At 32.7% G+C, this 15149-nt stretch overlaps 1 protein-coding gene across 3 annotated transcripts; it reads left to right on the top strand.

The window, feature by feature from the left end:
- The first annotated feature begins 475 nt into the window (after positions 1-475).
- LOC148597993 (neutral phospholipase A2 homolog taipoxin beta chain 2-like) lies at positions 476-14079 on the top strand. Of its 3 annotated transcripts, none has more exons than XM_088562436.1 (5): positions 476-553; positions 10261-10358; positions 11254-11392; positions 12210-12319; positions 13582-14079. In XM_088562436.1, the coding sequence occupies exons 2-5, from the start codon at positions 10301-10303 to the stop codon at positions 13725-13727; spliced, it is 453 nt and encodes a 150-aa protein (XP_088418562.1). In that variant the 5' UTR covers positions 476-553; positions 10261-10300; the 3' UTR covers positions 13728-14079. The 3 variants fall into 3 exon arrangements, with proteins under 3 accessions (XP_088418562.1, XP_088418560.1, XP_088418563.1); XM_088562434.1 differs by lacking the exon at positions 476-553 and adding an exon at positions 1649-1742; XM_088562437.1 differs by lacking the exon at positions 476-553 and adding an exon at positions 3883-3936.
- The last annotated feature ends 1070 nt before the right edge of the window (positions 14080-15149 follow it).

The raw sequence follows: 15149 nt of genomic DNA, 5'->3' as shown, positions 1-15149 counted from the left end.
TCCATCTAAGAATCATACAAAATGAGATACATGGATGGAAATCCCACGTATTTTTATTTTTGGTATTTTGTTTGAAATGTTATGGTAAACAGAAATTAACATCTGGCTTTTTTATGGAAACCGTGTTCTTTGGAGATAAAAATTATATATAATGTATGTAGTAGAATTTAAAATTAAAGGAGACGTAAACGTACCAATCATAAAATATTGCAAATATTCCAATATGATGTATACATGTTTTAAGGAGTAACCTCTAATTAGGTGCATTAAAATCAAATACAAATGAAAATATTATTTAAAGAAAACCGTATACAAGAAGTTCTCAAAACCAAAATTATCGAAATAGAAAACCAAATCCAGCACCAAAATGTCATACCATGTGCAAAACAAAGAATGAAGCCTAGATAATAAAATTACAAAATTCAGACCAAGTTTTAAACTATTACATGTATCACAGTGTTCTATTTGTCGACAGCTTCTAAGGCAGTGGCAGATTCAGATAGAAAATAGGAGTGATACCAAACGAACATCAATTTTCACCTTGCTCATTAAGGTAAGCTTTGATTCTAAAAAAAGGATTTATCTCCTGTATTTTTTCCTGTTTGGTACTATAATAATTGATGGCATCGTCAGTTTTTTCCATTACACTATGAAATATAGTTTAGTGGATTTTCCCTACCAAATATGTATGTATGTGCTTTATTTTTATATGTTTTTTTTATTTTTCGTTCTTGTCCATTTTGTCGGCTTGTCGTGTGCATGGATCCCGTGTACATGTAGGTATTAGTGGTTTTGATGACAGAGTAATCGAGGGAACCAAGGTTATAGCGGTAATCAAAAGAATGCAATCCAGGGTCAAAGACCAGACATGGAAAACAGACATACACAACAAAGAACACAAAGTAGCTAAAATCATACACGCTAAGCAACAAAGCAAATGAGCAACTCGGACATGGACCAGAGGCACTAGTAGGGTAAGTGTCCACTGCTTTTCTAGAAACACCTGGCGAGTTGCTCATAAAAAATCAAGTCTGGGTAGACGAAAGAGGAAAGGAAAACTATGACACGTTGAACAAATCAGTTACACACCGAGTTCGTATGATCAAAATAAGCAATGGTAACGGCAAAAGCGATTTCAGACTTAAGATATATAAGGCCAACGTGTCTTTGCCAAGGAACAATGAGATTTTCTCTCTTATCCCATAACTAGGAACTTACGAACAAGAAATCTAAATATCGTTATGGGTCGGAGTGTTATGGTTAAATGTACAAACGATTGGTTCTTGTTCTGTTTATCAAACCAGGTACAAAAAGTCAAGGTCCATGAACTCAGAAATTTCAATACTTTTGTTTTATAAATGAAAGTAGGTAATTTATAATACAACATCAATACTAACTGAATAAATTTTAAGCACTGAAAAAAAAGTAATATTTTGTTCACTTTTTGTATATATATATGAAAGAGAATAATAGAATTCATAGTCCGTATACATGTAATCAATACCAACCCGGAAAGTTGGAAACCACTGCATATGTAATTTAATTTCACCATATGGATGTTTTAAGAGTGAGTTGCAAAAATATATGATAAATAAGACGATATTGATTTTATTATAAATTTCCCTTTAACTGCGGTAATGTACATGTACCCACATCTGCTGCATATGAAGTTTTCTCAGTAACTTATCATAAGTTAAACGTTATTTTCTGGAGGATTGGTATTTGGTCAATTGCTTCAATATGTAAGTCTTTGACAATTTATTACCAGTTGAAATAAGTAAATAAACTGATCCCTGTTTTGTCAGTTTGACATCTCATGGTATATCAATTTAATCAATTATTACCTTAAATGTCAATAGATCGTTTTGTGCTAACTGTTGGATAGTCGATGAGCATTTGTCGGGCATTCGGAATATGCATTTCCGCGAGGAAAATTATTTTGTTCTACCCAAAATCTACCTTTCGGAGGTATATATTGAGTATATTCATCAACTTGACATATAAGGTCTATTGGCTGTGCACTAAGAATAACCATCTTTGACAAATAAAGTTTGGCAAGGGGGTGGTCCGGTGCGCCGTGGGACCATTTCTTGCATCCGCCACTGAATGAAGTGACGTTGCTAATGGGTATTGTCAATGGGTTTTGAGGATTGTTGCCATACAGGGATATATGTGGAGGGGCGCGGTTGGCCAGATCTCCATATGCTCAAAAAGTTTAGTTGATTTATATAGTAAGTATTGACCGTCACTGAAGTGCGTCCCTACCCTGAGGTGGATCCAGACATTTTGAAAAGGAGGGGTGCGTGTCGGGGTTCCGCAGAAAAAGGGTGGGAACTAGGTCATTATTTACCATTTTATGTCAATTTTGCACATAAATGTAAATGAAAAATGTTCAAATAAAGAGGTTGGATACCAACCCCTGCACCTCGTCTAGTTCCGCCTCTACCACCTACTCCAGGCAGCATCCTTTTTGATTTCTGGTTTTGCCACTAGTTGTGGTGATCTGTCAAAGACGAATCATGGCAGGTTTGAACAATTATTGTGAATTTAAAATATTATAAAATCACCATTTGATATAGTATACCTAATTTACATGTATGCCTAAATGTCGTTAAAACCATTTAAAATCATCTTATCGACCGGATGGGGACGGAAGTCATCAATGATGACAAACGTATCCTATTACAGATTATCTGCTTTCATATGTGAAAGTCGATCTATGCGTCAATCTAGACACCAGGCAGAAATTACTGTATTATAATGTTTTGATGTACGTTAAAACTATAGTATTTAATAAGTGTGGTTTTTTTTTTACTGTGGACCAATTATATACGCCCAAGGTCTGTAATAATGGCCTAAGGAAGACTAGTGGTCCGAGGCAACGCCGAAGACTATTACAATCTTCCAAGGGCCACCATTTCTGCTCGAGGACATGTACATGTAACTGGTCCATTATTTAGAAAAAAAAACATTTCTTAATTAATTTATTAACCAGTTTTAAAAATTGTTGATTTTCTTACAAATCAACACAAACACGGAATTTTAGTAACAATACATTTTCTAAATGCATGTATTCTGTTCAAAATTAAAATGGCAAGATTATTGTTTAGTTTATTTCGGTTTTCTGTTAACAGGAAAGTTTACTTATAAACTGAAATTGACATCTTTTCACTTGCACAGCTTTTGTTGACTTATAATTTGTTTGGTCTTGTTCAATTAAAAGTTTGCGCTGATAAGTAAGAGGTGAAATTGTATGAAAATTCAAATATAATATTTAAGAAAAAAATAATAAGCTTTTAATACCATGTTTGACTTATCGATAAACCATTTCTATATTTGGAGAAAAAAAGGAAAACGCTTCTGGAAATTAATTTAAGAAAAAGGTATTTTTATTTCATTTCAAAGTTGAATTGCTTTAGGATTTAAGCTTGTTCCTCAGATGAATCGAACATTTCGCTTTTAGTCGCCAAGTGCAAAATCAAACCGTGGCACTGTAGAAAAAAAATTGCTGTGGCAATGAGGGTTTAACAAAGTTAAAAATAGCACATTTTAGAAACTGTTCTATTATTTTATCATAAACTCCGCTCTGCCAGAGGAATATTCCTTCGTCAGTCAACAACATTTTCGTTACAGTTTTCCATGCAACTTCTTAAACCCGCCACGTGATATTTTTTTCAGAAAATTATAAAGGAATTCAATATCAAGTAAATCAATTTCCGACTGATGCGACACTTACTTTAAGTTTTACGACTTTTTATATTTTGACAATATGTTTGCTGGTCTCCTTACGTGACCTGCCTTTTGATAGTTTAGTTCTAAAGACTTTCAGTATCAATGCCAGATTCTTAGAAGTATTTGTTAGCAAATAGTACGTTTTGGGTCATAAATATCAATTAAAGGGTAAAATCCATTACCTACGGTTGTTACTGCAGTAAGGTAAGTTACAAGAATATTTAATACAGCGGATTAGGAATTTAGTCGCGTTTGGTGATTCTTTTGAAATATACATATATCAAACTCAAATGGTCATAACACTATAACAATTAAGTAAAAAAAAGCATTTTCCGTAACCTTACTCCTCAATGACTCCATTTGCGAGTTTCAACACAAACCTTTTCAAAACGGTTGCTTTACTGTGTTAAAACGCCAAACTGATCTCTTGCTAAAGTTCATGCGCACGAGCTATCTCAGAAAAAGTTATTGCATACATAAAAGAGTTGTTTTCGTAATTATCTTTGTAGGCTAAAAACCACTAATTCCACTTCCCATAGGCTTCTATGCTAATTTCACAATATTCAATGGCTTCTCTGGACTTTACCTTAACTTTAACCTGCAGAGGACTATATATCAGCATGATTCTACATATGTCAGTTCACAATTCTCAGAATGGCATGTGGGGTTAGCAGACTTGCAGTGCAGTACTGGTCACCGGAAGTGAAGTGTCTATAAATAGCATGGGAAATCCCAGTGTTTTCACAAGATAGGGGTATATTTAGAAATCATTATGGAGATTAGGCTTCACATCACAAGAAGCAAAGTGCACCTATAAAATGTACAGAAATGTTTTTTCTTTCAGAAACTGTTTAAATTTTTGAAATGAGATGAGAACTTTTTTCACAGCACTATGAGGAACAGGGGTAATTTCTGCGTAGGACTATTTTTGCGTATGTTCCAAATGCTCATTGGTTGAATTGGTGGTCTGTAACCTAAAGAGTCACTTTCTGTCTTAGAAAAAATAAATAATTATACAAGTATCTTCCTATACACATACTGAATGCATTTGCAAAGTTGCGTACGTTCCAAATGCTCATTGGTTGAATTGGTGGTCTGTAACCTAAAGAGTCACTTTCTGTCTTAGAAAAAATAAATAATTATACAAGTATCTTCCTATACACATACTGAATGCATTTGCAAAGATGCGTACGTTCCAAATGCTCATTGGTTGAATTGGTGGTCTGTAACCTAAATGCTATAAAAAGTATGACCAAAAATGCCCATACCTTATGCAACATTTTTATATGCATGATGTCTATCTATGATTTATCGGTAAAATTCATGATCTGATAAAAAAGATTTCTAACTAAGATAAATTAAATATATTATCTGATTCAAAAGTTGTCTAACAGTAATTAATCAATTAAATTTAAATTAATTTATTGTTAACCCCAACCTCAGTTATAGGAGGTAAGAAAAGTACACATACTGCATTTGCAGTAAACTCTATTGTGTCATATTGTCGATTAACGCATTACGCGTGAAATAAGCTATAGTTTTAATATCACATCCCAGTCGTCTTGATATTTAATTAGTTCAAATTGTGAAGTCAAAAGTAAAATTGTTATGAATTATGACCATAATGAAATACCATAGAAATTGTATAGTTACACTTTATTACATGCTCCATAGTTACACTTTATTACATGCCTTAAATTTTCATTAGCCGAGCCAGTTTTGGAGCTTATGTAGCAACTTTTTGATATTACCTAGTGTATCAAAGAATAAGTATGAATTCTTCTAAATGCTGACATACTATTACATCACAAAGAAGAGTTAAATCCCTCATTTAATTTCGGGAATTTGCGAAGAGTTAAAGGGTAAATAGATCAAAAAGAACAAATGGAACAAATGAATTTCTAAGGGTAAAATGTATTTGAAACTTTCAAATCTTCAGAATGTTTGACAGATCATTCTATGAGATATAAAAGATTTGAGATATGGACTTTCTTTTTTAACTATTCTGGACAGGATAATTAATTGGAAAGTAGAAAACGCGTAGATTGATAAAGTGTACGGAACTTGTTCCACACACGATTTAAATCTTTATTTGTTCTTGGCACAAGTGATTACATTTTGGTCATTCATGATAACCAATTAATTTTTCTATCTATTATATAGATTTCCTCTATTACTCATTCCTCTTTTCATAATGAATTTTAAATTTTGTAAACGTCGTATTGATATTCGTCTTATGGCATTTTGACGGGAGAAAGTTCGAGAGTGAAATTACCGAATTAATTTCGTAATGTGAAGTATCGAAAAATTTTAGACGGGGAACATTCGAAAAACCACTGATATCTATATAACTACTGCCTGGAGGTTTGGTCCATCAGATTGGTTAAGTAGCACTTCAGCTAAGGATCATGCAAAATGTGATTCATGGGTAAAAAGCCTACACATTTTTATTTTTGATATTTTGTTTGAAATGTCATGGTAAACAGAAATTAACATATGGTTTTTATATAACTCGTGCTCTTAGGAGATAAAAATTGTATAGAATGCACTGTAGATTTCAAAATTAAAGGGGATAACTCTGTAAATGACGCGCAAATACAATAGAATCTACTGGATTTTCAATGTTGATTATCTCCTAAGAGCATGCAGATTTGAATGAATAATTACACATTTGATAGTATAGACCCATAAAACAACTTAATTACAAAAATAAAAATATGTAGCCTTTTTAGGGTGTATCACATTTTTCAGATTTTGCATGATTCTTACAAAGACTGTTTCTTAATGCTCTTACTATTTTCATACATACTTCAGAGATTTGTTATTGTTTGTCTAGTTCACGTTTCAGGTTTAGATGCCTTGACTTTGTAGAGACCACCAGAAAACAATCAAATTTTAAAAAATACCAATCGTATAAATTGTACATTTCAATATGCTGTACACGTGTTTCAAGGAGTCACCTCTTATCAGCATTTATAGAATCAAATATATAGGATGATGAATGGCCAGGACCTTCAGGAAGTTTAATCCCATAAACATCATGGTATCTTTTTTTTCAAATAATGGCATTGAGTACATAGTAAAAAGGCTTGTAGTAGGATTAATATTTTATGAAAGATGCGTTTCATTCTTGACAGAATGACCTTAGAGAAAATGTATTTTTGTTTTATTCGGCCAATTTCAGAATATGGTGATGTTTTTTTGGACAGTTCAACAATGTCCTTAGTTAACAAGCTAGAAAGTGTTCAGATAGAAGCTATGCGAATTGTGACGGGAGGGACCAAAATAACATCTATCAATAAACTTTATGAGGAAACGGGATGGGAAAAACTTTAGGACAGAAGGGAAAAACATAGACTCATATTATTATATAAGATTATCAACAAGAAAACTCCAGAATATTTGCAATCGTTAATTCCAAACTCGGTTGATTCCTTGCATGGACATTATACAAGACAATCACAAAATATTTAAGAAATTCTCTCTGAATACTTTCTGCCAGCAACATTTAAACTGTAGAACAAACTTCCTCAGAATACTAGGAGTTCTAGTTCCACTAACATTTTTAGAAATAATATTCAGGAACATTTGATAAAATGCCCGAATCTTTACTTTATTGGTAAACGACTGGGGCAAATATTACATGCCAGACTGCAAATGAACAGTGCTTCACTCAACGAACATCTGTTCAGTCGTAACCTTGTTAATTCCCGTAATTGCACCTGTGGTCATGTCGAATCAACTTCCCATTTTATGCTCTTTTGTCCCAAATATACTTTATTACGAAATGAAATAATATTTTATATGGCACTTGATGTACCTATTACTGTAAATGTATTGTATGGCTCAAATATTCTAAATGCTGAACAAAATGTTGAAGTTGTTCTTAAAGTTTCTTATCAAAAGTAAATGGTTTATAAATGCTTGACTTCCATGCACTGCATCTCTTCACTAATTTTGTAATTCCATTTTTGTTTTTCTATTCGTTTGTCTTATTTACTAGTCAATTATGAGACTCATTCCACACGCATCTTATTTATAAGAATATTCTTGCATGTTTACTCTTAAGGACACGGTGCTTTATATAAGCTATCTAGCTTCTTTCCGAATCCTACCATGAGTTTGTATGTAAATGTGTATACTATATTTGCTTGTGCTTATATACTTGAATAAATATACTTAAGCTAAATATATAGGAAGATCTCAATCCAAAAACATTGTATACAAGAAACGATATTTTTTTTGGAGAAGCCTCGAATTCTTCCGTTTGTTTTGAGTGTTCCCCTATTTCCGGACAAAAGACACGACCTCAGCTACAACCCAAATAGTCAGTGAAAAAAGAGGCAAGTTAGCCTATGGATTAAAAGTAAGATACTTTGATAATATCGGGTATGGGTGCAATAGAAAATATTCCTAACTTCCGAACTTCCACGGTAGATCCGTATTCGATTTCGATTTCATTGCATCACACTTCAAGGTATTCTCAGACTTAATTATTTTTTGACGAGTTGATATATATTGTCATCTGTAATATTCACAAACTGTTTTAAGGAAGTAATGTACCCTTGCTCTTGCTTCTAATTAAACGAGTATACACGTATCCTATATTAAACACCCACTCGACCTTGTCCGTTCGTCTGTCATTTCGTCTGTCCGTCCGATTCTGTTGCAATTATCTCGGCTCTGAGTGTGGTTTTGGATAGATGGGCCATATGGTGTTAACGATATTGGCATCTTTGCAATATTCACCTTCTTGCACGAGTGTGGGTATACATAATGCGATAATCCGTGCAACTTTATGTTGCACATACTTGTATATTCATAAATCGCTGACACACTTGAGCCACGGTGAATAACTGAAGTGTCATAGACTCAAACGCTACATAGCCAATTTATTACCACTCTTCACTGTTTTGGAGAAAAGACATGCTTATGAAAACATATTTGAAATTTATGTTTATATAGAACATAGAAACCTTAAGTCATTTAGTCTGTTTTTATAGTACATATTAACATTTTTTTTTCATTCTGCTTTCTATAAAATAGTTTCCAAGTACTTCTAAAGAATATTTTTAATTGAGTAAGAATGTCTCAATTACGTACTGTGAAAAAGTAAGTTGTGCCATGGCAGCCGAGTACGCGCAAAGCTCTTGGCTGGTATGCTTTAACCATAGAAAGCCAAGTAACTCACAATTCCAGGCGGGTTCAAAATAAAGAGAATTGTTATTAATCTACAGTTTATTACGATTATACATAAAATACATGTTACAGGATGAAAAGTTATTTTGACATCAGAAAATTACGAAAACTCACATATACGATGCGCTCAATCAAGTTATCAAATTCCTTAATACGGATGGGAACAACACAACAGATATCAATAATCGAGGAATTCTCCATATAGCGATAACTTCCTGTTAAGGCAAGTTACACTGCTTGTCTCCAAAAACACATCCCTTAACCACATAAAATAAATCCAATCTTACATTCAGTCTGCCACCGTATATCCCTGAACATCAAGTTTGATTGGCCAAATATGCCATGTCTCAATCCTTTATTTGACTGGCTATCCCATTCTATTCCACTTCTTAATTTCATTCTTCAATTTTCTCCCAAAAACTGAAAATTAAAGCCATTAGATACTGTTCAACACCATTTAACACCAACCATGCACCAACTATTTTAATGATCATATCTTACATAACTGACCTAAATTAAACACCAATTCAACACCAACTTAGCACCAATTTCCAATAAATAAAAAACTTTGACAACTACTTAAAACAACATCATACATGGGTAACATGATACTGTACTTCATCACCTTTCCTATAGTAAACCACTTAAAATCATAATAAAGAAAAAAACTTCTGGATATAAGACTAACGGTACAATGACTAAATCAAAATATGCTTATCTAGACATGCAACTAATTATCATGAAAATATACACCTCTACAGTTAAATGAAATTATAGACACCGGAATGAATTATTGAGATATGCTTATACCTTTCGTAAAAGTTGAACATATGAAAAGCATACTGTAAATTGCAATATTCATATGATTGGTAATGTACTTAATACTTATAACTTATGAAAAACTGTAGAAAATATCTATATAGTTGATCAGTAAACCGACGTGTTACCAGAAACACGAAATTAACCTCTGACCACGGCTAAAACGATTTATATTTCTTTGTTGTATTAGCAATATGCATTATAGCATATTTGATTTATGCAGACACTTAGCATTTACTTTACAAAACAATGAAATATAGTTTTTCTTAAGTATAACAAGTAAGAAGCAGGGATTTAATCAAAATGTTGTAAATTTCGTCTAAGACTAGGAAACACATTACACAAATTCAATTTCACGGTAGACAGATTCATGATTCAATCTTATATTTGATTTCTTGTATATATTTTTAGCAGTAGAAAATGGATCTACCACACCCTTTTTTCTAAAAAAGATTTCACGCTCAATGTAATAAAAAAGGATTTCGTAAAAAATAATCTTTAATATTTCAGTGAGCTTTCAAAATATCAGCCGAAGCTTTCTCCACAAATTATGAAGAATGACTACGTACCCTTGTTTATTGTTTCATGTTTGGCTTCGGTTATTGGAGGTAAGAGTTATATATTAATTTCATTTTCAGTTAAACGTAGAACAATTGTATTCACATTGTAATGAAGTGTCAAAGGTGTAATGTAAACAAATCGTTGTTTTATTGTCACGTCTAAATCGTTATAATTCCGTTGATTTTAACACATGCCTTTCGTGTTTAAATGGTTTTTATGATATTTTCTATTTTACAGACATTTGTTTTAGAATTTAAAATTAAAAACAATCTGAACTATATGATTTCTAGTCGATTCCGGTCTTAATTTTGATTGGTTCCTTGAGCAAAATGTTATCCGATTCGTATTGAGTCAATGCGCATAAAAAACGTCGATAACGTTCACACGTATTTTGAATTCGCATCAATGCGCATTTAAATTCGCTTTGCGTTCATACGCTTTAAACTGTTAAATTTGCATTGGATTGCTTTTAAGAATTCGTTTTTCTCATTGCCATTTTAAATGCGAATTATAATTCGCATTGGAGCTCTCTAACAAAATTTAATTTTGTCCAACAAATGAAGTAACGATAATTCATCAACAAGTGACATATTTTGCGGATACAGTTCGTCCAACTAACTTACTTGTGCAGATTATTATTTGTTTTTAACAGTAATTATTCTTAACTTCGGTCTACATTCTTTTTGATATGGAGTGTTCATATCACAGCTCATACGTTATGCCAGAGCTTGCCGAAACTACGCAGACTTATTCTTAGTAATTTCGGCATCCTTTCTTTTTGATACATAAATGTAAAGTTATGTTGATTTAAAAAATCAAAGGTTGGAATACTATACGAACAATTGCTTGGTTTTTCCAAAACGATAAAAGAACCATATCACCGTCATGTTTGTCAGAACTGAAAATTAATTAATATGACCGCAATATAATACTACATTTCAGAGGATCTTCATGATTTATATCGACTCCATTTTTTCCTGAAAGACCGATCAAAAGATATGTATTTTACCGATAACTTGAACAAGTATGGATGTTGTTGTGGTCAAAAAGGTGCAGGAAGACCTGTAGATGAACTTGATAGGTAGGTTTATGTAAATCCAGATTTTTTTGTTATTGAAAACACCGTTACATGTATATACTGAATGGACTATCGGTACGTTAAAAAATGCCATATATAGACCGTCAAAACATCGTTTTTTTCAGTAAGTTTTTACACCATGAATCACCTCTGCCGTTAGTAGTGTCTGAATTTTATATGGATTGTATTTAAGTAGCAGTCTTTGTAAGAATCATGCAAATTCTGTTATACACCCTGAAAAGGCAACATATTTTTAAATTTTGTTTTAAGATGGGTCGATATAAAGAAATATATAATCAGTCATTCCAACCTGTCTGTTCTTAGATATAATTTAGAAAGAAGATTCAATAGTATCTTTTGTATTTTAGTGTCTTCTACAGAGGCACTAACCTTATTTTTTAAAATTTATTGTACATAAGGACCTTATAAAATCTGCTTGTTAATTTCGGTTTACTATAACATTTTTACAAAATATTTAGGCTTTCGTACCATGTACCAAATTTTGCATGATTTTTATCTGGAGTGCTACTTGATAAACAATAATGGTAAGTCTATCACTCAAATCAATGAAAGAATAGATCAAATGCGTTTAGATATAAATGTCATATTCAAAATTAAGACAAGTAAGTGAATTATTAGAAAAAAAACTGAACTACATCCAAACTTTCACAGTGCTATGACGTAAGTTAGTACACCAAACTGTCCCAGACATATATGGTACTATTAACAAGGTGCTTTAGTATGACAAAACTGCAAAAATACATTTCATTACTGGTATTGGCCCTGTTAAAGTGTTAGAGGGTCTGTTACGTCATTGCAGATGCTGCTACCAACACAGAAAGTGTTTAACTAGCGTCCTGAATAATGGGTGTCCAGTGTCATCGAAGTACTACACTTTCAGTGCATGTTTTAAAGCTATATTTTCATGTGGTGAGTATAATAATCTATGACAGAGTATCAAAATAATGTTAGTTAATAAATAATATATTTTGCAAATAAATGATTACCGTCAACGTGGCATATCGCATATTTTATTTCTAATTTATTTTATGTTCACACTCCTGAGAAAAACAGTTATTGCCGCTAGAGGGATTCGAATAGACAAACGGTAGCTAGAATTAGTTGTCGGATGACGATTAAGTGTTCGGTTTGAAAAAATAAAAGAAACAGAATGTACAACTTCTCGATTAGGATTTTTTCACATTTCGAGAAATTCCATAATCAACTCGCCATCGTGGTAGGTTCTATATCTATCGCGTAAGATATGTACCTAAGGCACAATTATTCATAAAATAGATAATTTTCGTGAGGGCAATATCACAAAATGTGGACTAACCAAGAGTATTGAATAGACCAGGTAAACTGATATTGCCTGAACCATATTCCGTATTTCGTTTTATGGCCTTCACCGTCATTTACTATTATATTTTTTGCATTGAAGAACATTGATATGTCAAAGTCACCAATGCGTTTTTCATAAAGGAACTGACTCACCAATAAGTAGAGGTCCGCATGTTTTGGTATTGACTGTCAATACCAGATAATCTGACCAATTACTTTCAATACTTTGGATTTCGGAACATCACCTGATCAATGTTTAACCAGTAGAATAATATAATTTATAACTGATATGCAATTAGTTAAAGTATAATACAATCTGTCTGAAGAGTAACCAAGATAAAAATTGGAAATTTTCACATAATGAAGTAATTGATTTGATATTGTGGAAATTCAAAAATCTGATCACGACTTCCGAGAAACGGCGAGACTAACCAAATGCGTGAAACTTAGATCATGCACAAGTTTTGTCTTTAAGCATTCTTTTCACGAGATATTATCTTGTTAATCATCATAAACAAAGGATTTTCCTTTCTTATTATAAAGATGTTCGCAATGATTTGTTGATATTTTCAAATGCATTTTTAATTTTATGATCTACGGATGATATTCCAAATCATCAGTAACGTCAAATGAAGTTAACATTCTAGCGAAAAGTGTTGTGATATTTTGGAAGGGAAAATGTTCGAGAATAAAATAATAACAAGAAAAAAACAACTAATTCCACATGTATATCATGGAAATTATATTGAAAATTTCATTGTCATTTGTATGATAAATTTCTTGAATGCATTTTAATGTAATCCTGGTTCCCTGTGATTTCCTTCTGATCCATTTTTACAATTTACTTTCAGTTGACAAAGACCGTTGTAAATACACGTTTTGCTCATGTGATCTCCAGGTAGTTGAATGTTTAATTCGGTTCCAGTCAAATTATAATAGTGAATTAACGAAAGGAAATAAAACCAGTTTTTGTTTACAAGATAATATTCATATTTAAGGAAGAAACCTTTCCTTTTTGAAAGGAATCCGATCATTGTTATATTTAAACTTATATGAAGCAAGTGTAACCTGTAGGAGGACGAAGTTGAATAAAAATATATGATTTTTAAAACTATTGAGCAAACTGTACGGCAGACGCGATGAATTTTTATTCTGTATTGTCAATTTTCCTTTCATCTGTGGCAACATCCCTTCAGCATCTGCGTATGGTGCTTTATATCACAACTCATGCGGTATGCCAGAGTTAGCCGTAACTAAGCAGACATTTAGTACCGAACTAGACTTCTTACTTTTAGGCTTCTGAAACAGGATAATGTTGCTACAAGATTGAATAATAATCACTAAATAAGTTTTATGGTTGTCATTATGGAACGTTACAGTGTATCTATCTGCACCATGACAACCGATTTGTTCAGCGTGTCATATTTTTCGTTTCCTTTTTCGTCTACCCCGGACCTGACTTTTATGAGCAACTCAGCAGGTGCTTCTAGAAATGCGAATGACGTTTACCCCACCAATGCGAATGTTACATGCTCCCAGTTATTAATGGAGTCCGACTTGCTCATTTACTGTTATTACTTTGTTATTTCATGTCCTTTGTTGTGTGTGTCTGTTTTTTTTTATATCTGGTCTTTGTCCCTGGATTTCCGCTAGAATCTTGCTTCCCTTGATTACTCTTTTAAAAATCTTCTTATCGCATTTTCTAGACATCTTGATTGTTCTATCATTTTTATACGCTTCTTGACCCTTCATGTCGTTAATTAGTGAGATCTGTATACTTTCTTGCTCTTATTACTGTCGGAAACGAAAAAAAAATGCTGAATTTAACTAATTATTGAAAACCATTTGATATATACCTTTTAGTCAGGAAGATACGAAACTACCGAACTTTGTATGAGAAGCTCCGAAAGCCGTGACTTCCTGTCAAGCTGAAATCAGGCTCCCAGTGGTTTTAAGCTATGGCTTTATTACGCATAAAATACTGTTATGAGGACTTCATCCATCTTCTATTACTCAGATTCTCTGCATTAACAAGGGAATCCTTTCGAATCATAAACTTGACCCTTAATGTGAATATCATTTATTCAGTAATGTTGATGGTTTGAGAATACATGTAGTTAGTAGATATGAAATAGTTAAATTCAGCGGCAACTCCGTTTGTGACTTGATCTGAAGTAAAACGGTCTTAAATAGACGTAGAGCAAAGTTTTTGCTTATGGTCTGACAACCACCAAAGTGAGGACTTTGAAATACATTTATAAATTTGGTCACCATCTAATGACAATCTAATTATCACAAAAAAAAAAGAATATTACGTACAAGGAAATAAAAAAATAATAAACAACTCGGAATCCACTAAAAATTGGGAACATGGACCAGGTGCACCGGTAGGGTAAGCGTCTTTGAAGTTGTCACAATT

This window comes from Perna viridis, chromosome 14 (genome assembly GCF_037379345.1).
Source record: "Perna viridis isolate PV_CMFRI_1.1 ecotype Kerala chromosome 14, ASM3737934v1, whole genome shotgun sequence".
Lineage (NCBI taxonomy): Eukaryota > Metazoa > Mollusca > Bivalvia > Mytilida > Mytilidae > Perna > Perna viridis.
This window is presented reverse-complemented; position numbering and strand designations above follow the sequence as displayed.